This window comes from Quercus suber, unplaced genomic scaffold (assembly GCF_002906115.3).
Source record: "Quercus suber isolate HL8 unplaced genomic scaffold, Cork oak 2.0 scaffold_706, whole genome shotgun sequence".
Classification (NCBI taxonomy): Eukaryota; Viridiplantae; Streptophyta; class Magnoliopsida; order Fagales; family Fagaceae; genus Quercus; species Quercus suber.
In genome coordinates, this window is record NW_027070147.1 from 248,892 (window position 1) to 274,423 (window position 25,532).

Genomic DNA, 25,532 nt, shown 5'->3' on the forward strand with positions numbered 1-25,532 from the left:
TTTTTTTTTTTTTTTTTTGCTTGCGACATGTTCTCAAATCAAAGACTTTAATTGGTGGTTTCACTCCGGGCACGACAAATTTGCACTGGCCAACTGCCTTTCTTTTAGAGAAGTTTCACTTTCATCCCACATAATCATGATAAGTGAAAGACAGAAACGTACTCATTATTATGTTTATCTAGCTACTTAATCACAATTTCAAACTCTAATTTAAGGAATCAAATTATGTGGGTTGTAATTAACTCAACTGGTAAAATATTTGGAGTTCAATCTCCTTCTACACCAAAAATTAATTAGTATCTCAGTCTGATGATAAAGAGCTATTATCAAGAACAGATGTCATAGATTAAGAAGAATTAAAAATAATAATAAAATAAAAATAAAAAATAACACTCTGGTCCATAGATTCCTAACGCTATTTTGCCTCTTTGCAAACAAAATAAATGAGTATGACCCACTAAAAAATTAAAACTCAAAACACTTTTTGTTTTTTTACTTGCCACATGTTCTCAAATCAAAAACTTTAATTGGTGGTTTCGCTCCAGGCACGACAAACTTGCACTGGCCGACTGCCTTTCTTTTAGAGAAGTTTCACTTTCGTCCCACATAATCATGGATTCATGATAAATGAAAGACAAAAACGCACTCATTATTATGTTTATCTACCTAATCACAATTTCAAACTCTAATTTAAGGAATCAAATTATGTGGGTTGTAATTAACTCAACTGGTAAAATATTTGGAGTTCAATCTCCTTCTATACCAAAAATTAATTAGTATCTTGGTCTGATAATAAAGAGTTATTATCAAAAATAGACGTCATAAATTGAAACTCTTTCTAAAAAAATCAAATTACATGTTTAAATTCTATGTATTCAATTTTTTTTTTTTGAGAAGGATGTATTCAAATTAATTTCTTGATTGGATTGTTATGGAGAGAAACCTAGTTATAGTAATGATTTGAATTCAAATTCTAAACCAACTTCTATTGAGGTATATTTTACAAATCTTCTGAATGAATAAACTAAACTCGGATATGAAAAATAAATTAAATTTACATTTATATATATTAGATTTTGTATAAATACATTCCTATATAAATTTTTATATATTTTGTTATTAATAATCTCAATTAATATTATTTAGATTATTCACTCAAATATATATATATATATATTTCTTGTACCTGTGTCCTCCTATGAAGTGCGAAGTGAACTGAGCGCTTAGTTCCTTGAAAGTGCTGATTGAGTTCGGCGTCAGCCGACTGAACCAGATCCTCGCGGAACCCTTCAGTGTAGTTGGGAAGGCCCTGCACATGATTTCGTCCGGTACCCCCTGTAGATGCATCAAGGTTTTGAAAGTTTCCAGGTGATCAAGAGGATCCTTCATCCCGTCATAGCTATCTATATTCGGCATGCGAAACTTGTGGGGCAGGGGAAGGAGTTCACGGCAGCAGTAAGGGTGAATCGGTACGATTGACCAGATCGTCGAGGTCACTGGAGACTCGTCCCTTGAGGGCGTTCATCATGACCTCCATTTGTTCCCTCATGGCCTGCATCTCGGCGGCTATATGTGGTGGAGTCGCATCCGTGAGGGATGGCATGCTCACTTGCTGCCTCTCCGGCCTGCTTGGGGCGTGGCTGCCCTCAGGTCTCTCCTGATTCCTGTTCGGAGCGCTAGTCCCTTCCTGATCTCCTGGTTGGTTATTTAGCGCTGCATTCTTCTGGCGCAGCTGTTCTTCCAAGTCGAGGTTCCGTTTGGTAAGACGCTCCACGGCGGCACCTAGAGTTTGAACTTGTCTCTCGAGGGCAGTCGGGGGTGGTTCCTCTCCTCGCACGTCATTAGTAGTTGCCATCGAGCGAGTGAGTACCATGCAATCCTTTTGTCCGGGAAACGATAATGTGGCTTAGTTACTTAAAAGCGATTCCCACAGACGGCGCCAACTGATGATGCTGAAAAAATCAACAGTGAATTGCACAATGCTCGTACCCTCGAAACGATACCTGCACAGAGAAAAGAGGACCTAACAGAGAGCACCAGTGTAGTGCCGGCCAAATACCCTCCGAAGGTTAAGTTAGAAAGTATGCTCACAACTCTAGAGTGCTAGAGAGGGTCAATTATGCGTACCTCGGCTTATGAGGGTATTGGGGCTTTTATAGTGGCTTGAGATTGACATCCCTTCCTTGATGCGGAAGTCTTTTCCTTATAGGACTCTTCNTATAATTTTGATTAATTTTATTTTCAATCTTGTCTTTCATCTATGAGAAATGCTATGTCCACAATATTTTCACAACACTTTTATAACCAATATTAAGTGGTAGGTTTTTATTGGTGGTTATAGGTGGGCCAAAAAAAAAGTAATTTAAGTTATAAATTTAAATTATAACCAATAATCACTTATTTTTTATGATTTGTTGTGAAAATATTATAAAAATATTGTGAACATAATATTTCTCTTTATGATCCCCACCCATCCAAGAATCTATAAATATATACCTAATTAAACACATAAGCTATCTCACTCACGCTAGTCCTTGAAGAACAAGCAGCATACAAAAAGTCTTAAACCAGTTGCACCATTTCTACACTAAGTTCTAGCACCTTCGAAAATGTCTCTTCAAGTTTCCGCAGTCCCTGCCCAAACCAAGAATCCAAATTCTAATAAAAAACGTCCCTTGGTGAATTATAGTCCTAGCTTATGGGAGACAACTTCCTCTCTTATGCTAATGACTCCATGGTACGTAGATAAAATACTTCTTTTACCCGACGTGTCAGACTATGTAACTTTATTATTCTAATGTAAAATATTGATTCTTTCCAAATTTTGTATTCAAATGTCATGGTCTTGAACTGCATCATCTTTAAATCACATAAATTTGTGCCACAATGTGTTAATTGTTTACTTCAATTTGCTTTTGTAGGAAACCAATGACAACTTGGAGCAAGTTCAAGGTTGAAGGAAGAAGTGGGGAAGTTGCTAATGGATCCAAGATAAACCTTCACAAAAGTTGGAGTTAATTGATGCAATCCAACGCTTGGGCTGTCGTACCATTTTGAAAGTGAAATTGACGAAATATTACAACAAATTTACAAAGATCATCATAATGAGGTTGGTCAGGAAGACAATGGTAGTCTTTACACTATTGCTCTTCGTTTTCGATTACTAAGACAACAAGGTTATAACATTCCAAGTGGTAAGTCCTCTTTTTTTGATTATTATTTATTCATTAGATTCACTATTTATTTGTGTATATTATTTTAGGAAACTTAAAGCTAGCCTTATCCCAAAAACAAAAACAAAAATGAAATATAAGCTATTGCATTCTCATATTTGGCTCATGTAATGTATTGGTTGGTGAAGCAGATATCTTCAACAAATTCAAAGACAACAAGGGGAACTTCAAGGAATCGCTTATTCATGATGTGCAGGAATGTTACACTTGTATGAAGCTACGCATATGAGGGTGTGTGGAGAAGATATACTTGATGAAGCACTTAAGTTTACTACTACTTACCTTAAATCAGTGGTGACTAATTTAAACCCTACTCTTGAACACAAGTAAATCGTGCCTTAAAGCACCTATTCGAAAGTGCTTGCAAAGGTAGAGGCAAGGCATTACTTCTCTACCTACCACGAAAATGCTTCACATAATGAAGTTCTACTAAAATTTGCAAAGCTAGATTTTAACATATTAAAAAACAACACCAAAAGGAACTTAGTCATATCTCAAGGTATGTTTTTAATTATATCTCTATCTTGGTGTAAAACTTGTACAAGACATGATTTTAAATGACAGTTTGTGTTGAATTTGTACCTTAGGTGGTGGAAGATTTGGATTTTGCAAATAAACTATCTTTTGCAGAGATAGAGTGGTGAGTGTACTTCTGGATTTTGGGGGTGTACTTTGAACCCAATACTCAATTGCTAGGAAGATACTAACCAAAATAATTTGTATGGCATCAACCATAGATGACATATATGATGCATATGGTACTTATGAAGAATTGAACTCTTCACAGACGCATTAAAAGGTTTATAGGTAGGCATATGACCTAGCATGTTTTCAAATTTATGGGCTTTAAATCAATATTGTACTCTTAATTGAAATATTTAATTTTTAGGTGGGATATCAACTGTTAGACCAGATCCCTGAGTACATGAAGTTGTGTTATAAAGCACTCTGGATGTTTATGAAGAAATTGAGGATGAGATGTCCAAGGAAGGAAGATCATACCTTGTTTACTTTGCAACAAATGCGGATAATACTAATAGTAATTCACTTAAACTTTCACAAAAAAATAACAATAATAATTAATTCACTTAAACACTCCCCTTTTATTTCATAATATTTGAATTTTTAGTCACAATATTTTTGTAATACTATTAATTAATACATTTGAACTTTCACTACTACTACTACTAATAATAATAATAATAATTCGCTTAAGCCTATCCCCTTTTTTCATTAAAGTTGAATTTTAAGTCACAATATTTTATGCTTTGATGGAAACAGATGAAAAAACTTGTTCAAGCCTATTTTGTTGAAGCCAAGTGTTAACGAAGGATATATACCCACAATGGATGAGTATATGAGTAATGCTTTAAAATCTAGTGGCTACCCTACAGTTATAACCATATCTTTTGCGGCGTGGGAGATATAGTAACACAAGAGGCCTTCGAATGGGTCTCCCAGGAGCCTAAGATTGTTAAAGCAGCATCAACCATAAGCAGGCTAATGGATGACATTGTCTCCCAAGAGGTACATAAGAGATTAGTCATCACCGCAACTCAATTGTAGGCCTATGTGAATGATATTTATGTATTTCTGAATTTATTTGTTGCAGTTTGAGCAAAAGAGAGAGCATTTTGTCTCAAGCATTGATGCTACATGAAGCAACATGGTGTCTCAAAAGAAGAGGTACATAACGAATTTCAAAAGCAAATCGAGAATGCATGGAAGGATATAAACCAGGAAGTCTTTTCCTTATAGGACTCTTCCTGTGGAGTCCAAAACGTGATGAACAAGTCTCCTCCTTACGCGGAAGATTTTTACCAAGTATACCAGATTTCCGAAGTCCTACTAGCGCAAGGACTCTATTTGGGCTCTTACGAGAATGGGCCAAAATATCCCTCCTTAGGGGCTCAGCAGGCCCATGGATAACTAGCCCAGCATAATTCAGCCCGTCCATGTCCGGCCCGTTCACATCAAGTCCGTCCATATAGGGCCCGTGCAAATGATGGATCCGTCTATTCGGGCTTAAGAGATTTTTCCCCTTTCAGTACGTAGATAAAATACTTCTTTTACCCGACGTGTCAGACTATGTAACTTTATTATTCTAATGTAAAATATTGATTCTTTCCAAATTTTGTATTCAAATGTCATGGTCTTGAACTGCATCATCTTTAAATCACATAAATCTGTGCCACAATGTGTTAATTGTTTACTTCAATTTGCTTTTGTAGGAAACCAATGACAACTTGGAGCAAGTTCAAAGGTTGAAGGAAGAAGTGGGGAAGTTGCTATTGGATCCCATCGATAAACCTTCACAAAAGTTGGAGTTAATTGATGCAATCCAACGCTTGGGCGTGTCGTACCATTTTGAAAGTGAAATTGACGAAATATTACAACAAATTTACAAAGATCATCATAATGAGGTTGGTCAGGAAGACAATGGTAGTCTTTACACTATTGCTCTTCGTTTTCGATTACTAAGACAACAAGGTTATAACATTCCAAGTGGTAAGTCCTCTTTTTTTGATTTATTATTTATTCATTAGATTACACTATTTATTTGTGTATATTATTTTAGGAAACTTAAAGCTAGCGCTTATCCCAAAAACAAAAAACAAAAATGAAATATAAGCTATTTGCATTCTCATATTTGGCTCATGTAATGTATTGGTTGGTGAAGCAGATATCTTCAACAAATTCAAAGACAACAAGGGGAACTTCAAGGAATCGCTTATTCATGATGTGCAAGGAATGTTACACTTGTATGAAGCTACACATATGAGGGTGCATGGAGAAGATATACTTGATGAAGCACTTAAGTTTACTACTACTTACCTTAAATCAGTGGTGACTAATTTAAACCCTACTCTTGCAACACAAGTAAATCGTGCCTTAAAGCGACCTATTCGAAAGTGCTTGCAAAGGATAGAGGCAAGGCATTACTTCTCTACCTACCACGAAAATGCTTCACATAATGAAGTTCTACTAAAATTTGCAAAGCTAGATTTTAACATATTACAAAAACAACACCAAAAGGAACTTAGTCATATCTCAAGGTATGTTTTTAATTATATCACTTTATCTTGGTGTAAAACTTGTACAAGACATGATTTTAAATGACAGTTTGTGTTGAATTTGTACCTTAGGTGGTGGATAGATTTGGATTTTGCAAATAAACTATCTTTTGCATGAGATAGAGTGGTGGAGTGGTACTTCTGGATTTTGGGGGTGTACTTTGAACCCCAATACTCAATTGCTAGGAAGATACTAACCAAAATAATTTGTATGGCATCAACCATAGATGACATATATGATGCATATGGTACTTATGAAGAAATTGAGCTCTTCACAGACGCAATTAAAAGGTTTATAGCGTAGGCATATGACCTAGCATGTTTTCAAATTTATGGGCTTTAAATCAATATTGTACTCTTAATTGAAATATTTAATTTTTAGGTGGGATATCAACTGTATAGACCAGATCCCTGAGTACATGAAGTTGTGTTATAAAGCACTTCTGGATGTTTATGAAGAAATTGAGGATGAGATGTCCAAGGAAGGAAGATCATACCTTGTTTACTTTGCAACAGATGCGGAATAATACTATTAGTTAATTCACTTAAACTTTCACAAAAAAATAACAATAATAATTAATTCACTTAAACACATCCCCTTTTATTTCATAATATTTGAATTTTATAGTCACAATATTTTTGTAATACTATTAATTAATACATTTGAACTTTCACTACTACTACTACTACTAATAATAATAATAATAATTCGCTTAAGCCTATCCCCCTTTTTTCATTAAAGTTGAATTTTACAGTCACAATATTTTATGCTTTGATGGAAACAGATGAAAAAACTTGTTCAAGCCTATTTTGTTGAAGCCAAGTGGCTTAACGAAGGATATATACCCACAATGGATGAGTATATGAGTAATGCTTTAAAATCTAGTGGCTACCCTACAGTTATAACCATATCTTTTGTCGGCATGGGAGATATAGTAACACAAGAGGCCTTCGAATGGGTCTCCCAGGAGCCTAAGATTGTTAAAGCAGCATCAACCATAAGCAGGCTAATGGATGACATTGTCTCCCAAGAGGTACATAAGAGATTAGTACATCACCGCAACTCAATTGTAGGCCTATTGTGAATGATATTTATGTATTTCTGAATTTATTTGTTGCAGTTTGAGCAAAAGAGAGAGCATTTTGTCTCAAGCATTGACTGCTACATGAAGCAACATGGTGTCTCAAAAGAAGAGGTACATAACGAATTTCAAAAGCAAATCGAGAATGCATGGAAGGATATAAACCAAGGGTGCCTTAGACCTATCCAAGTGCCAATGCCTCTCCTCACACGAATTCTCAATTTCTCACAAGTAATGGATCTACTTTACAAGGATGAAGATGCATACACACATAATGGAGAAGTGCTGATACTGGGTGTTACTTCATTGCTTGTTGACTCAGTGCCAATTTGAATATGTTGATCCTAATATATGGGCAGAATCATGAGTTGGTTTGTTATTCAATAAAGTGGTGATAAAACTATCATACTTAATTATTATAAAAATAACTATAAGTATCTTTCTTTTTATATATATTAGACTCATCATACGTGTTTTGTGTGTGCAATAATACTCTTTTTTATTTATTTGTTTTTTTGGTTTAGTATTATACTAATGTTTAAAAGTGATATATAGATAACCAAGTATATATATATATATATATTTTAAGAAAGAGTTAAGATAATGTGGAATACTGTTTAAAAATGAGATAGAGAACTATAAGAAGTTAAAACTTAATGAAACATTTGAATTTATGAATTAGGATAAGAATTGTGATAAGTAAAAAAAAATTGAGATTTAAACAAAAGAAATATGGTATATGTTAGTGTCGATGGAGGGGGGATTTGTGATAATGGTATAAAATTTGGATAACAAAATTTTGGAATGTTTTAAAGATTTTTTTTTTTAAAAAAAAAAAAAATTTTAAAGATATTTGAAGTATTTAAATACAAATAGATAAAGAATAACTTCTTCTTCTTCTTCTTTTTCCTTTTGTGCATGAGATAGTATTATTCTTTTAACATTTTTTGGAAGAAGTATTAATTTTGTATTTTTTTTCATAAAGACAATTGAATTATTTGAGTTCAAATAGATAATAAATATCGATAGGAATCAAACATTTTAATACAAACGGGTAGTCAAAACAAAGGTTTTTTTCCCCATTTTGTACATGAGATAGTATTACTGTAGGGTTACAATTTGTATCTCACGCCCAAAAGAAATGGGATGTGAGCCCAATGAGCCCAATACAATGAATTTGTAGAGAGTGGGTGAAAGAGTTGGGCTATTTGTGAATTAAACAACGACCAATAAGGATTTAAAATATGAATGAGTACAAAAACACACTTAGAACTTGATTAAATTGGTGTCCGAAGAGATGACCTATGAACTGAACTACTGTTTCAGAAAGTTAATACAATTCTTAGTGCTACAGTAAATATTTTTCTCTCTCCCTTTCTTCTTCTTTTCGATCCCTCTCTTATAAGGGGTCTTTTACATTATATAGTTTTTCTTCAGACCATCTTGATCGTACACCTGTTAATCATCTAAATTTTCACTCGAGTATATGTCCCATCAAGCATCTTCTTTGGCTTTTTGTGCTTGGTGGTGGTTCAGATTGCACTGTTCAGGGGTCTCCACATAAATGCGGCCAGAAAAATTGCTGCAGTGCATTTAATGCGGTGGTAGCAACTTTTTCTTTTAATATTTCTATATTCTTATCATCTTTACACGTGCTTGAAGTTCATCCTTATCGTTGGAATTTCCTGGAAGATCACCTAAATCGCTCTAGTACTTGCTTGGCTGATATTTATTGTATCCGAGAAGGATACACTCCTCGGACTATGTTCTCCCATCCTTTACTTACGTGATTTTCCACTATGAAGCCTCTCCCAATCATTTACTCCTCCTCGGACATATCCACATCCTCAAATAGGGCCCAAGGTGATATACGAACTTAGGCTTTTATCCCCACAATTACTATTTTAATCTTTTTTACATTTTTGTAGAAAAACAAATTAAACTAAAGGGTATGTTATTTCAGAATTTGTATGAAGATATTTTGATACGCCAAAAATTGAAAATAAAATAGTAGAATCCTCTGATTAATAGTATACATATATATAATTTGATTGTTTAGATTAGTTTGCTCTTCCTTCCCAAGAGATAAGTTTTAACATATTATATGAAAAGAAAACCAAAAAAAAAGAAAAAAAAGAAAGAAGAAGCAAGCAAACAAACAAACATATAAAAGATAATTTAATAAAGGACTCACAACAAATTTTTATAATTATAAAATTTTAGAAGACTCATGGAACTTTTGGGCATTAACAATAATTGAAATTTAATTTTGTGAGGGACTCTTAGTGGTTGATCTTTATGATGTCTTCTTGTTGCTACAATGTTTCAAAAGTTAAGAAATATATTATGATCACTATGCACCATTGGCGCGATAGTTACTCTGTAAGTATAAGTGCTTGTGAGATGTGAATGGTAAAGACTGGAGTTCAAATCTTCAAGAAAGAGTTTTACGTACATATGCACTTAAATTAGGTTAAAATAGAATTTATTTGTAAAATAAATAAATAAAAACACGTTTCAGTCATGTAATTGAAGAGCTTTTAAGCTGACATCATAGTTCTCCAAAGCTAATGTAAAGTGTATGGAGACCTTGCTGGCTTGCAACATGTGCTCTAAATTCCACGTGTTAGCATCATGTTCAAAGGTGTTTCTCATGGTTCCAGCCAAAGTAATCTATCGGCCGAAGCTAGGGGAATCTGGGTAACTAAGCATGAGTATCAAACTTTATAGTTAGTTGGTCCGGTTCGGAAAGTATATAACATAGTAGCATCTCGAGTATAAGAGGCTCGATTTTGGGCCTATAAATCGAGTTTTTGAGACCCGATTTTCATGAGTTGATGTGGCATTTTTTTTCACGTGGAAATCGACTCTCAAAAGACTCGATTTCTAAACCAAAAAAATTTCAAAAAATTTCAAGTCTCAGACGCGCCTCACCTCACCAGATCAGATCAAAGAGGGAGAGAAAGACCAGATCAGAGAGAGATCACCTCACCAGATCAGATCAGAGAGGGAGAGAGAGACCAGATCAGATCAGAGAGAAAGAGAAAGACACCTCACCAGATCAGATCAGAGAGGGAGAGAAAGACCAGATCAGAGAGAAAGAGAAAGACCAGATCAGAGAGAGAGAAAGAGGCCGCGCGGCCTGGGCTTGCGCGCGGCCAATTTTTTTGCTCTGATTTCTGATTTCTTTCTTTGCTGTGTTGGGGCGATAATATATATGGGCTTATAAATCGAGTATTTGAAACTCGATTTCCATGTGGACGCCACATGGAAAAAGTGTCAACTCAGACCCGATCAAAACATAAAAATCGACCATTAAAGACTCGATTTATAGTTCCTAAATCGAGTCTCTTAGACTCGAAATGTTAGTAAAAAATATAGTTTGAAACTAGTGACTATTAACTACATAGTTGGGTTTTTATGGTTAATTTCCAATTTCGTTCGCCGAAGCTAAGAGTTAATTGGTTGAAGATGTTATAAGTGCAATAGGGAAGTTTTATTAAACCAGCGTGTTTAGGCTAGTTGGTTGCCACAAGGCTAAGACTACCGTGGTTGTAATATATAATTTTATATTCAACAGTCTTTTTATTTTTATAAAATTAAAAATTAAAAAAATATCATTTATTTTTTTGGACAAATCAATAGTTATAATGGAAAAAGAAAGATTTAAATTGAAAACACTAGGTCGTACTAGTTAAGTTATAAGGCTTCTAAAATTTTTTAACTTAAAATAAATATTAAAAAAAAGCATTAAATTCTTATTACCTCTTTTCCTCTGCTAATTTTCCCCATCAATCTCTTCATTGATTTAAATTGTGTATTTTTGCTAAAAAACATTAATTTTAAATAATTAGAAATACAGAAAGAGACATTTGAATTTTACATATTTTTTAAAAACAATCAAAGTAGTGATGCAAAATACAACTTTTTACGTAAATTGTAATACTTTTAATCTTTTAACATTAGGTATGCTAAAAATGCAAATTGTTTGCCACATATGCATTTACTATTAGAGAAATAAGTCAGATGTCAGTAGGAACCAAATTGACTGCAATTTAAAAATAACAATAACCATATTTACTGCTATCAAAATGTAATAATTATATTGACTATGACCCAAAATGTAGAGACCAAAATAGTATTTTGACATAAAGTGAAACACAAGATTACAATTTACATATGTAAGCGGTGATCCTTGAACATAAGTATTAAAACAGAGGGTATGATTTTCAACGTGTGAAATACAATTGCAACATCTACTTTGAAATATTAAAAAAAATTATTTTTATACCACTTTCTTATATGATGGATCTCATTTTGTACACACTACCCACCTTATTTTGTTCCTTCACCATGATGTATCAATCTCATCCATACTCTAGACCTCACATCTTATTTTGTATCGTTTGACATCCAAATTCCTTGAACTGAACGAGGAACCATTTGAAATGCCCACCAAAATGAAGCGCTAGACCCTTCCATACAAAACCCTAAAAGAGTTTCTACCTAAAAATGGTGTTCACCACTTCATAAAGGCATGTTTCAATGAGGAATCATCTCAAATACCCAACAATACTAAGGCTTGACCATCCATACAAAACCTTTCTATATTGTTTAAATGCATAGAAATCAGCACCAATGTTTTTATAGATCAAGTTCCGAATATTGTTATCATGTTCCATTTGTGAAAGATAAAGAAAAGAAATCATACTGAAAGTTAATTACTTGAAGAAAAAAATATATATGATGAATAAAATATATTAAGGTGATTTTAGAGTTTCTTTCGTATAAGGATCGGTGAGAGTTTCCACTGTTGAGCAAACATAATAAATTTCATTACATATCACTCAACTTCAAATATCAAACAAAACTGGAAATGAAAAACTTGAAAAGCCAACCTGCAGCAATAAAATCAGGCTGATGCCACTCAAAATGCAGCATATGCAAAGAATGGAAGTAATGTGCTTGGCAAGAGAGAATTAGCTCTCATTTGGCAAAATGAGGCGATCTTGACCTTCCACCAGCTTTGCAGATCGAATCACATCTCCAGTTTTTATCTGTGGAAGAATATCTTTCCCAACAATTGTGTATCTGCATATTGAAACAAGATCTAAAGAACAAATAATAATAATGCAGCCATCCATAGGAAACAATTTTTTTTGTTCTTCATTAATGAAGGAAACCCAAAGTCATTTCTAAACAAGAAAATTTTTAGGAGTATAAAATCATACCCAAAAACTGAAAATTGACCTTCATCAAATGACAACCCTCCCAAGCCAGCCTACCAAATGCAGTTGCATCACATGATATATGAAAATGTAAGTTTGAAGAAGAACAAAAAAAAAAAAAAAAAAGGAATAGTGTCACACCAAAGACAGATAATACATGAAAAACTAATTTCAAAAATCTGCTTTCATTGTTAGTCTAACAAAAGCCTGAACTTGAATATCAATTTAAACAAAATAGCCAATTGAACTTACATTTCTTTTATCATAAAGATAGAAGAAAAACTGGTATGGCGATGAATACTCCTCAGAGACTTCACTATGTGCCATTGCAACTGCTCCATATACAGAGAGTGGAAGAACTGGCAATTCTCCATCCTTTTATGCATGGACAAAAAAGAAAAGAAAATGAGAAGAGTTACTCACAAGAAATGTCTTGTTGATATAAGAGATTGACATACCTGCACATTTAATGTTGTTCTGTACAATGGCTCGAATTGCCCAGATGGCATTATCTCTAAAGGAACGTTATAACCGTTCTTATCAAGTCCACTGTCTAAAAAAAAAAAAAAAAAAAAAAAAAGGAATAGTGTCACACCAAAGACAGATAATACATGAAAAACTAATTTCAAAAATCTGCTTTCATTGTTAGTCTAACAAAAGCCTGAACTTGAATATCAATTTAAACAAAATAGCCAATTGAACTTACATTTCTTTTATCATAAAGATAGAAGAAAAACTGGTATGGCGATGAATACTCCTCAGAGACTTCACTATGTGCCATTGCAACTGCTCCATATACAGAGAGTGGAAGAACTGGCAATTCTCCATCCTTTTATGCATGGACAAAAAAGAAAAGAAAATGAGAAGAGTTACTCACAAGAAATGTCTTGTTGATATAAGAGATTGACATACCTGCACATTTAATGTTGTTCTGTACAATGGCTCGAATTGCCCAGATGGCATTATCTCTAAAGGAACGTTATAACCGTTCTTATCAAGTCCACTGTCTGAGAGAACAGCTTGGTCAGTACAGTTAAGTTTTGCCCCATCATATGCCCCATCAATTACCTGAAGATTTGTCAATTGATCATATGTTCTTTTCAGAGAGCATTTACAGCCTATAAATTTCAAACTTACAGAACAAAAAGATATTGGAAAAGATTAAACTTGATAGGCACTAGCATAAACAGACTTTGTATTCAAGTGAGACCAGCATAAGGCTAGCAGAATTCCGATCAATTAAACTTCTCTTTTTATGTCAAACATATCCTTAATAGGCTGTATCCCCACAAGCTTGTTAGATCTTCATACTTCACATCCTTCCATATTTAAAAAAAAATATTTTTATATGGGAGGAAAGAATTCTCAATTAGATGTGAAACAAGGAACCATGAAAAACGTAATCCTTCTGCAAGGTATTATATCATTTTGCCAAATTAATCTGATTTCAAGATGAATCAAGAACTTATATTTACTGCCAGAGTAGGATACTGTAAACAGTAACAGAGGACGGTTAAGACATTGACTACACAAGAATAAACCTTGAGGAGAAAAATCTTCCATTCAGAAGCCACTTCTGGTCACCCTTAAAAATTATGAATATAGGAGATGAAAACCAAATGTATAGGCGTAAAGCATTAAAGATCAAGAAAAAAGGATCACAATTCTATATATATATATATATATATAAATTTCCCAAGGGTGAATTGAGGTTCAACTACCTTACCAGTTTTGCGAAATTCCCTGCAGTTAATGGTGCTGAATATCCATCCACAACAACCTGAATATACAGGTTTACAATCAGCTAACATTGAATTTTTTATAATTAGTAGCCAACATCCATATAACAACATGCTATGCACCCAACTGGCCAGTTCCATACTGGTTCTGATAGTAAAAGCCTCAGTCCAAGCACCATTTTGTATCACAACCCAAAAAGTTACAGACTTTCTTACAATCTTACCAGTAAGAGAGAGAATCATAGTCATAACTATACATACAAATTGGTAAATTAGGAAGCTGACCAATTAAACATTTCAGACTGAGCAACAAAAACGTAAAAGGACATTTCGTGAGTATCCCACAAACTAGCTCAGTTGGCAATCAATGGAACAGCAGACATTAATGCTGTTCCAGTATTTGAGATGTCCAACATAGGCATGCACACACTTCACACACACACACACACACAAAGCATACACACTGAGAGAATCACTATCAATCCCAAACCCTTAAATCAATACTCAAAAGACAATGCAAATGTCACGCATCTAGTTCAGAACAGATCAACGCACAAATTATTCATACTATGATACCTCTGTTTTCTAGGCATAATTAAAGTGTAGAGCCACCAGAGTTTGCAGCTCATGCATAATGTTAAGAACATCATAAACAATTTCAACAATGGAAGAGGAAACGGTTTCAACCAGCTGTTTCCTATGCCAAACATTAAAAGAAAAAAAAAACCACCTTTTGAAGACCAATATGTCATTCTGTTATTAAGTACTGTTTGACAGATTCCAGCTTTTCTGATTATTGTATAACATCTTTCGCAGAGAACTCTGACTTGAGGCTCTGATTGGTTGTTCAGAACAAAGACTCGACAGCAAAGGTTAATGTGACTATGTTAAGTCCCTCAATGGAGACCAAAAATTTACAGATAACAAAAAGAATATTAACTAAAAGTTATTGATTCATTTACAATAAAAGAAATAATGATAATTAGTAGTAGTAACAATGGTAACTCTTCTTTTGCAAGGTAGAAATGGTGAATCTCATAACCAAAAAAAAAACATGAGATTGCCAGATTCCACAAATCAATCAACTTAAGCCAAGTGCTAGAATTATGATTAAATGATTAAATTCACAATTTCCTAACAGTTTAAGCTTTTAAGAGAATCTATAATTTATCACGATATCGGAGCAGGAAGTTCCAAGTTCAATCCTTGTCTTCACTTCACCTCCCATTTAAAAATCTCACATGTTAGTTTATCACCAAGAAATGCTTACATCCTTAATATATAAATTGAAATCATATAACAACAATATGCAAGATTTCATGATACAATTATTTCATCCTTCTGAAAATGTAACATTTGGCGTACCTGAATTGTGGCAGTCTTTCTTAGTTCACCACCAGCTTCTGGAGAAAATGTTGAACCATCTCCTTTCTCAATTGTAAATTCAACAATTCCTCTCCCAGTAAGCCTATAGATCAAAAAGAAACATTAAATTCCTGTTCAAGTATCAAATATACCAATGCAAAGTCTACTTGTCCGATAATCTCAAAAAACTTTCCAACTATAAGACCTAGAAGAATGATGAGGAAAACAAAGATAGACTCATCTCATATCCCAAAACAAATAGACTGTTACAATTTTCATGGGATGTCCAAACAACCGATAAATATTTCAATACATTATACATACTATAACTTTTCTTTGCATAAAGTTTTAGTGTAGGGATATCTGCTATAAGAAACAACAGGTAGAAAAGAACTACTTCAAAAAATCAGAACTAGTCACTAATATAACCAGCTAAAATAGAAAACTTGTAAACCACTTCAAACCCAAAACCCAAAAGATTTAATTCCATTCAAATAATGGGTTTGGAAAAGAATTCTAACTAAATAATCAGATCTGCCAGGAATTTTCCTTTTGCTTTATTCAAATTTTAAAAATGAAAAATAAAAAAATAAAAAAGAAAAGAATAGAAAGAGAGGATCTTCCTAGTATTACATCCGAATTTCTCTGACTCCTATCTTTTTTGTGATTCATTTACTAGTCCCTCATCAAGGTAGTTAGGAAATATCAGCCAAAGATCTCTAGAAAAGACTGACCTTGGATAATTCAAGTATTGCTTGGGCAATAAAAATGACAAGCCTGGAGCCTGTTACAAACAATACCAAGTTGAGGGTTCAAAATGCTTATATGCTGGTTGCAACATAAGTGCTATGATGAAGAACACGGGTTGGAAAATAAGAATAAAAGAGGAACAAAAGATAATCAGGACAAACCCTAGGCTTCACCACCAAGAACCTGCCTGCAAGCCCTAGGCATTACCACCAAACAAAAGAGGAGGATATTCTAAACTCATAAAATTCTTATTCAAAATCATACCCGGTTTCATGATTACAAGAGAACTACTTTAATAGGGCTTAGAGATTACACCAATATGAAAAATACCGAATTAAATCCTTTAAAACCCTCAACATTAAAGCTAAACTCAAAATTCAAAAACAGAAATAATTTCAAATGCAAAATATTAATTGATTTTGGTGCTTCTTGGATCATGCTATTACACACAATACAGAAAAAATATTATCAGCCTTCCAGTCAAAAATATTGCAGGTTTCCAATAGCATGAAAGCAGCAACAATTTGAGGAAAATAGGTCAAGTGTCATGCTGTGCTTTCCATGAGGCATCCATTTGATGATCCGACATATATATTGTACCCAGATTAAGAGTTACAAAAGGAATGTATATTTATTGATGAGTTTGGTTACCTGTAACAACTCTATCTCTGCAACTGTATCAAGTGAAGATGCAAGGCCAACTGATACTTTATCTGGGTCCTTATCTTTTATGGATTCAAGAAGGGCTTGCAATCCACCCTGGAAAACCAAAGGAACTTCAATAATATTTTGGTAGGTTCTGCAGTGAACCATAACAACCAAGTTTGTCAAATTGTTATTAATAACCCAAGGTCATCAAGAAAATTCATCCGTAAGAAGAGATAAGATATGTGAATTGAGTTGCAGTACTGTACAATTAGAGCCTTTCTTTTTACCCCTCCTTTCTTTCTATCTTTCTTTTTCCAGTTTTCTTTCTTCTGGACAATTAGGAAATTGAAAATACCGTGTATTCTATCACATTCCAGAGATGCATAAACAATTAAAGAACCTTTTTACTTTCCAGTAATTGGACTCTAACGTTTGGCTATGCTGTGTAGCCAAAGGAACTCCTACTTCAAAAAAACTGATTCAAATGTTAGTTATAGATAATAAAAAATTTTGTTTTGATAATTGATCAACCCACACTGTTATTCTAGATGCTATATATGAGTTCTGAGAAAAGCAAGAAATAAAATATTGTGCTGGCAGCCTTCTCATAAAATTTCTTTCTTCATAAGGACATACACATACCTTCCCATCAATAAGTGATGCATACAATGTGGAGCCCTTTTCCTTCAGGTTTGTTGGTAAACTTGCCAAAATAGAATTCTTTTCATCCACTGCTATCTGAAAGTAGGACGCAATGAACAAGAATAAATCAGAAGAAATCAGATTAGCGTAAGTGCGTAATATACAGATAAATGAACAGAAAAAAACAAACAAATAACAATAACAAGTGCTTAAACTATACAAACTCAAAAAGAAAAGTATAAGATGAAGCTATAAAAACTCAAAAAAGGAAATCATGTGATGGGGAATCAGGGAAATGACACCATGCTATACGGTATAAATTACAAACATTTAACTTACAAGTTGCAAAGTAAACTTAAAGCTAAAAAGAGAATCAGTTTCAATGCACAACTAAATAAAACAGTAGTTGGAGCCATGCCACAGAGGGGGGGGGGGGGGATATTCTCAAAAAACTTTATTCAAGTGAAAGAGCAGAAAGCAATGCAGGAGGAACTTTATAAAACAAACACATTAAAAGTGGTATTGAAAAAAAATCCCCTTTTTTTTTATATTTAGACCTATCGAATGACTTCTCTTAACTTTTGGATGGTAGCAAAGCTTAGTTAAGATTGCTTCCCTTCTTTAAAGAAATGAACTTCCCCTGCCTCCCCAAAAAACAGGAAATAAATACCTTTAAAGCTTTCTTCACATTCCCCTCCATGGTCCCAAATGGCTTTCTCTGTGGAATTCTCAGCAGGTATGAGATATCCTCCAAAGATTCCTAGAAGCAGAGGCAACATGGTCTGCAAACTGATTACCTTTAAAGTTAACAGAGGATAGAAATTAGTTCAATCATCAACAGTAACCTGTATAGTCTTCATGCTTGTATTTGCAGGGATAGCCTTCCTTAAAGCAAGTTCTCCTGTTCTTGGAACCTTGGTATCTGGGGAATAAAGAACTGCTGTTGCAGGAGATATAGACAAAGAGTCCCAACCAACCAAAGGGAGTGGAGAAGAAATTTGAATAGACAAAAGGATCACAGTAATCAGACTCTCGAGCTTCTTAATTCCATGTCTGCAAATTGACAAGTAAAAGTTGGTTGGTAAATCATGCCGGTCTGCCAGCTCCTGCATGAGTGACAACCCATTTCAGAAAGTGGGAAGACTCCCAGAGGGCATCATAATTATTATCTTTTCTCCTGATTAATAGCCATTTTAGTCTTGTCAGTACCTAAGGTGGCTACAACTGAGAAGGTTGAATTACTCAGATGATTTGACACTCGTCATCATTAAAAGTAGAATGGATGACTGCAGAAAATAGCATTAATTTGAGAACTTGCAAATCAGTAGAGTTAACAAATCAACTGGATGCAATAATGCATATCACTCCAGTGTGTACACATTACTTTGCTACCACAATGTGGCATACTGCATGGTGTTTCTCACCATATATTTTAATCAAAATCCATCAAGTAAAATCCTCTGCATTGTCTATGTTTTAAAAAACCACAGCAACTAATATGTGGATTGTTAAATCTATTAGCGAATTGGTGTTGTATCTGTCGATGTAATGGGAATCTGTGTGCCACCTCCTACTTCATTGTGATGTAGTCCATGCTTTGTGGGTGGATATGCTTCATATATTTGGGATTAATTGGGTTATGCCAGGCTTTGTTGCGAGTTTATTATTTTGTTGGAGGAATTGGTGTAGGAAGCATGGATCAGATATTTGGAACATGGTTTTGGGCTGTTTGATGTGGAATGTATGTAATGAGCAGAACCATCGCTTGTTTGAAGACACCAAAAACTCATTGGATCAACTAAAAGCATTGTGCCTGCGCACTCATTTTGAATAGTCAAGGTGTCAAGGTTCCTCAGATTGTTCATCCATTATAGAGTTCCTTGTTTCTCTTAGACTAGCCTTTTTTTTTTTGTACTTTTGTTTTCATTGTTCCTTTGTGTTCATCATCATGAACTCAAAGATTTTATTATTTTTTATCAATAAAACTGCTGCACTAGTTGCCTATCAAAAAAAAAAAACTCAGCAACTAATCAATTAAAACACTCAGCCAAACAAACAAACAAAAAAAGAAATTGACTTGATAGATTTCTTATAAATTAAACACACGTTTTGGATTTAAGAATTTGGATAAAGAGGCTTGGACTTTGGAATTTTGGCTTTCAATCCTTTATTATTGCTCGCGTAAGATCTGTGTGTCTTTGGCTAGCTTATTTGCTGCTAGCTCGTCTTTTAGTAAATAAGCTAGCAGAAAATTTGACAGTTACATTGGAAGAGGGGGGATTTGAACCGTGGACGTCTTTGTGCTAGTTGAACTACAAGACTCTTGACAGTAACAAAGAACTTAGCCAAATGCATTCTCAAATTTTTTTGGTTTTAATGGACACATGGCCAAAGAAGAGAGACTTGTTAGTTAATATTTCAACTTTGAATAATTGATGGAAGGAAAGTGCTATCCCAATTACCTGATTCTATGGTATTTAGTATTAAACACTCTCTCACAATCATCTCGCTCCTTCCTTCACAACTCTAAACCTTATGCGTAGTTAAAGCCTCATTAAAAAATTAGACTTTGTGGTCTAAGATCCTTATCTGCTTCCATACATCCTCAAATCCAAATGCAACATAATCATATCTATTATATTCATTACATCAGCAATTCTTATATAAAATAAAATAAAATAAAGAGATTCATTACATCAGCCAGATAAGCCAATGCTTGTAAATTGCCATGTGTGTTTGGCAGCCAATTATAAGCTAGCTTTTTGATTAAATTCTCCACTATTTTCAGGTCTCACACCACTTTTTGTCTTAGCCTTATTTCAAATAATATAAGTTTCAGCTTTATGTCACACTTTATGCAAATAATCTACGGAAAATAAGTAATTCCTGACTAGACGATAAAATGTCCAGGAAATGAACACAGTCAGCCTAAAACGGAAACCCCCCGCCCCCCCAAAAAAAAAAAAGCATAAAATTTAAGACCACCAAAAGAAGTATAATGCAATCACTAAAACAGCATTTTTTTTTTAAACAAAGCTGAAATTCCAATCAATCACAATTGAAATTACGAGAATGCTTAAACCCAGAAAGCATTATCACTAAAGAATGTATATTTGAGCAGAATCAAAACCAACCTCTGAAAGAGTTTTCTTGGACAAGCAATGAATTCTGGGGCGGGCTGGTCTTGCTGGGTTTTTGCAAGGCATTTGATTAGAGCAAAATACGAATTGGGTAGGGAGGAAACTTAGTTTTGAAAGTGAGGGAGTGATGGATACATTGAGAGGGTGCTTGTAAGAAATAATGGCGGAAGATAGAGGAAACGCCATGAATGGAGGTTGGAACTTGCAGAAAGATTTTGGCGCGCCTCATCTAGAAAGTCTATCTGTTAACATTTTGATTGGTTTTGTATGGTTGCTGGAAGTCAAATTACTAGAATAGCCTGACTTTTATATTTATTTATTGATTTCACAGTAGATAAAAGTGAAGACAATGTGTACCCTATTCATCAAAAATAAAAATAAAAAATCCAACATATTTTTGACAAAATAAATAATTAAAAAAGAGCATATGATCTCTCCATTTGTGGTTCCAAATTAGCTCAATGAAAATAATCTTTTATAATTGAATAAGGGATCTCTGCCTACATCAAAAATTAATTAATGCTAAGTCCAGTTATTTTTTAGACCTATTTCATGTATTTTGTAACATTTTATTTTCTTTTTGCATGGCTCAAGGGTTCATGTTGAGTGTTGTTTTGAAAGTATGGTTGGATTTGTTTAAACTTTTCTCCAAGGACCATATCATGGACTCTGCTAAGTGGGTTATGCCGTTAGGACACTTGCAAAATTTGAGAATACATTAAACAAGCCACGTGCAAGCCATTTTCACAATTTGACAATTTGTATTTATGGGTTTTCAAGTTATTTTATAAATGAGTAAACTATAAAGTTAGTTCTTATCATTTACATCATATGTCAATTTGGTTCCTAACTTTTCAATTATGTCAATTTGATCCCTAAGTTTTTTAGTACGGTGTCAATTTAAATTTAATCCTTGTTGTTGTCCCTTAGATGAAAAAAATTAATGTGTTAAATAGAATAAAAAAATTTTAAAAAAAATCATATTATAGCAACTGCCAACTGTACCGCCACATCAGATTTTAAAAAAATCCAAATTAAAATATTGATGTGTGAGTCTAAAATCCCTAAACTCCCTCAACATTTCTACCCATTCTACCCATTCTACATAAATTACAATGTTGAATCCAAACTAATAGTTATTAACACTCAAGAAACAGTATGTTTTACATTATTTAAAAAAAAAAAAAAAAAAACTTTAATTCAGCCCACCACCTAAAATCTTCTTATGCTAAGAATATCAAAATCATCACAACCAATCCCTATTTCACTATTTGGTTGCTAGAAAAATATCCAAACAACAATAGCAATCAAATCAAAATAATAACATCCACTCGTCTAATCCAAATGCAAAAACCTATAAATAAATATAAATAAATAAAAATCAAATTGAGTGAACAAACATAGCACAAAACAGAAAACCAAGAATTTTCTTTCCTTTTCCTTGATTTTCTCGACAACCAAATAAGCATCATAAGAATCAATGAAAAAAGAAGGATTATAGAGAGATGGGTTCTGGGGAGGCCAATGAATGTGAGGTTTTTGGATTTGGATCTTTGTAGAGACAATTAGCAGAGACATCCCTTGCATGACTTTCCTTTGGATTCTTTGTTGTTGTTCTTCTTATAAGAGTTAGGATTCTGATTTTGGAATCCTTCTTTTGTGTCTTCTTGGTCCTCTACTATTATTTATAGCTTGTTTAGATGGATGGGAAGTAAAGGAGAGTAGAGTAGAGAAAGGAAGAGTAAGTTAAATTACCTTATTTGGATGTTTTTTAAGGGAGGGGGTAGAGGGATTTGGAGGGGTTTGGAAGGGTTCTAACTACTTCTAAATTCTGACCTCTCATTTTTAATTCTCCCAAATTGGAGAGATTTAGAGGAAGAGTAGAGTATAGAAATGCTTGACAAAATGAATTATCCAATTTATTATTTCCATATTAACAAAATAACAAATTATGAAAATGTTAATTATTCCCCTCCTCCTTACTTAATTTTAAAAACAGCATAATAAGGAGAATAATAATCATTCCCCTCTATTCTTCTCCCCACTACTCTCCTCCCATCTACCTTCCTTTCCCTCCAAACTTCCAAACATAGCATTAGTATTTACTATGCAAAATTTGAACTCCTCTCCTTTATCCCTAACGTGAACATCAGATTCAAACATTTTAATTTGGTTTTTATTTTTTTAAATTTGGTAGAGTGGTACAATTGGAAGTTGACATGACATGGAAAATAATTTTTTATTATTCCATTTGACACATCAAATTTTTTCTATCCAAAAGATAACAACAGAAACTAAATTAATGCGATATTAAACAGGTTAAGAATCAAATTGACACAATTAAAAGGTTAAGGACTAAATTGACATATGATATAAAGGATAGGGACCAATTTTGTAATTTACCCTTTATAGTTCAATCTGACAATTTGTGTTTTTTGAAATTTAATAGTTCAATTGGACAATTTATGTTTTTGACATATAATAGTTCAATTAAACAATTTGTATTTTGTGACATATAATATAATTTTAAAATATATATATATTAAATTTTATTAGCCTATTAAAGGCTTGTTAAAAGTCCAGTAAAGGCCCGTTAAAAGCCATGAGTAGCCTCTTAGGCCTGACCTAACTGTCCAGCTTGCTATAGGCTCAATGGGCTTTGCCTATGGGTTGGGCTAGGGGCTAAATAAAAATGGCCTGCCCAGATCCATTGTCAACCATTACGCATAACACCCAAAATTCCTTCAACTTAGGGTAAAAGGAAAAAATTAGTGTTCATAGTTTTATTATATAAGTCTTATAAATTGATATCTCAACTTTTAAACACAAAACAAAAAGAAAAAAAATATAGTACATCACAATTTTACTATAAAAAGACTTACAAATTGACATAACAATGAATGTGATTGGTGGCATATCAACTAGGGCTGTCCACGGGTCGGGCCGGGTCGGGTTTGTGCCCAACCCGGACTTGACCCGCTCAGGTCGGGTGGGAGAGAATCAGACCCGCAACCGACCGCCGATCACCACGGGTCGAGTCGGATCGGATTCTAAAAATCGATCGGTCGGTTCGGTTGAAACCGACGAACAGAGTCGATGAGCGGAGGAGAGCAAAGCGTCGTCGGATTTGGCTGGAGAAGAGCGAAACGTCGTCGGATCTGGCTGGAGAAGAGCAAAACGTTGTCGAATATGGCAGGAGAAGAGCGAAACGTCGTCGGATCTGAGCTTAAACATCGCCGGATCTAAGCCAAAGTTACCGATCTGAGCTTACACGTCACCGATCCGAGCTTAAAAGTCACCGATCTGAGCGATTTTTTGAAAAATATTGCCGGAACTGAGCTAAAATCATCAGATCTAAGTAGATCTGAGAAAAATCGTCGCCGGATCTAAGCGAAAGATGGGTATTCGTCGCCGGATCTGAACGGGGGAGGCTTTGATCTGAAGTGGTGGTCGGGCGGGTCGGGTGGCTGCGGTTTTAGCGGAGAAAACCCGCCACTCGACCCGCCGGAATCGGGTTTGAAGGGCTGAGACCCGCCGCCGACCGCCAGAGTCGTCGGATCGGGCGGCGAGCGGGTCGGTCCGGGCGGGTTTTTCGGTTTGCTCGGGTGAGCGGTTTCCATGGACACCCCTATGAATAACTATTCAGGTGAAGACGGTTTTAGACCAACTGATCTCTAAGTCCCAGAATAGTTTTGTGGGAGGTAGACAAATTCTTGACTCAGTTCTCATTGCTAATGAGTGTTTTGATAGCCGTGTTAAGAGTAAGACTCCAGGGGTTATTTGTAAGCTTGATATCGAGAAAGCTTATGACCACGTGAACTGGGAGGCTTTATTAGATCTCTTGAAGAGAATGGGCTTTGGGGAGAAGTGGTGTAGATGGATTCGGACTTGTATTTCAACTGTTCATTTCTCTATTTTGGTTAATGGAACTCCAGCTGACTTCTTTAGGAGCACGAGGGGTTTGAGACAAGGGGACCCGCTATCTCTTATGTTGTTTCTGGTTATTATGGAGGTTTTAAGTAGAATGCTGAAAAGAGTTGAAGGTGCTGGTTTGATCAGGGGTTTTAAGGCAGATGGTAGACGGGGTGAAGGGGAATATGTCTCTCATCTTCTGTTTGCGGATGACACTATTCTTTTTTGTGATGCGGAAGAGGAGCAGATCCTTCACATTCGGATGCTTCTTCTCTGTTTTTAGGCTGTGACAGGTTTGAAGGTTAATGTCCTGAAAAGCGAGATGGTTCCAATAGGAGAGGTTAATAATGTGCATGCCTTGGCAGAGATTCTGGGTTGTAGGATTGGGACTTTGCCTATGACCTATCTAGGTATGCCGCTAGGGGCTCCTCATAAGTCTCCCTCTATTTGGAATTCTATTTTGGAGAAAATTAAGCGGAAGCTGGCTGGGTGGAAGAAGCTGTATTTGTCGAAAGTTGGAAGACTGACGTTACTTAAGAGTACGCAATCTAGCCTTCCTACTTATTATTTGTCTCTTTTTACCATTCCATCGCATGTGGCGAATAAGTTTGAGAAGATGCAAAGGGACTTCTTGTGGGGGGATTCGAAGGCTCACTTGGTGGGGTGGGATAAGGTGTGTGCTCCTAAGGCGAACGGTGGTCTGGGTGTTAGGAAAATAA

At 34.7% G+C, this 25,532-nt stretch overlaps 1 protein-coding gene and 2 pseudogenes across 1 annotated transcript; 2 read left to right on the forward strand and 1 right to left on the reverse strand.

Moving 5' to 3' along the window:
• Positions 1-2,609: 2,609 nt before the first annotated feature.
• Positions 2,610-4,991, forward strand: LOC136064554 ((-)-germacrene D synthase-like; annotated as a pseudogene).
• Positions 4,992-5,018: 27 nt separating this feature from the next.
• Positions 5,019-7,722, forward strand: LOC112030694 (probable terpene synthase 2; annotated as a pseudogene).
• Positions 7,723-12,129: 4,407 nt separating this feature from the next.
• Positions 12,130-21,130, reverse strand: LOC112030709 (peptidyl-prolyl cis-trans isomerase CYP37, chloroplastic). Its single transcript, XM_024063376.2, has 12 exons — positions 20,896-21,130; positions 18,607-18,867; positions 18,432-18,521; positions 17,762-17,857; positions 17,123-17,230; positions 16,456-16,505; positions 15,722-15,824; positions 14,344-14,397; positions 13,530-13,685; positions 13,324-13,446; positions 12,621-12,670; positions 12,130-12,480 (listed from the first exon to the last, which is right to left on the reverse strand). Exons 1-12 carry the CDS (start codon positions 21,085-21,087, stop codon positions 12,369-12,371), a joined length of 1,395 nt encoding a protein of 464 aa, XP_023919144.1. The 5' UTR covers positions 21,088-21,130; the 3' UTR covers positions 12,130-12,368.
• Between the last annotated feature and the right edge of the window lie 4,402 nt (positions 21,131-25,532).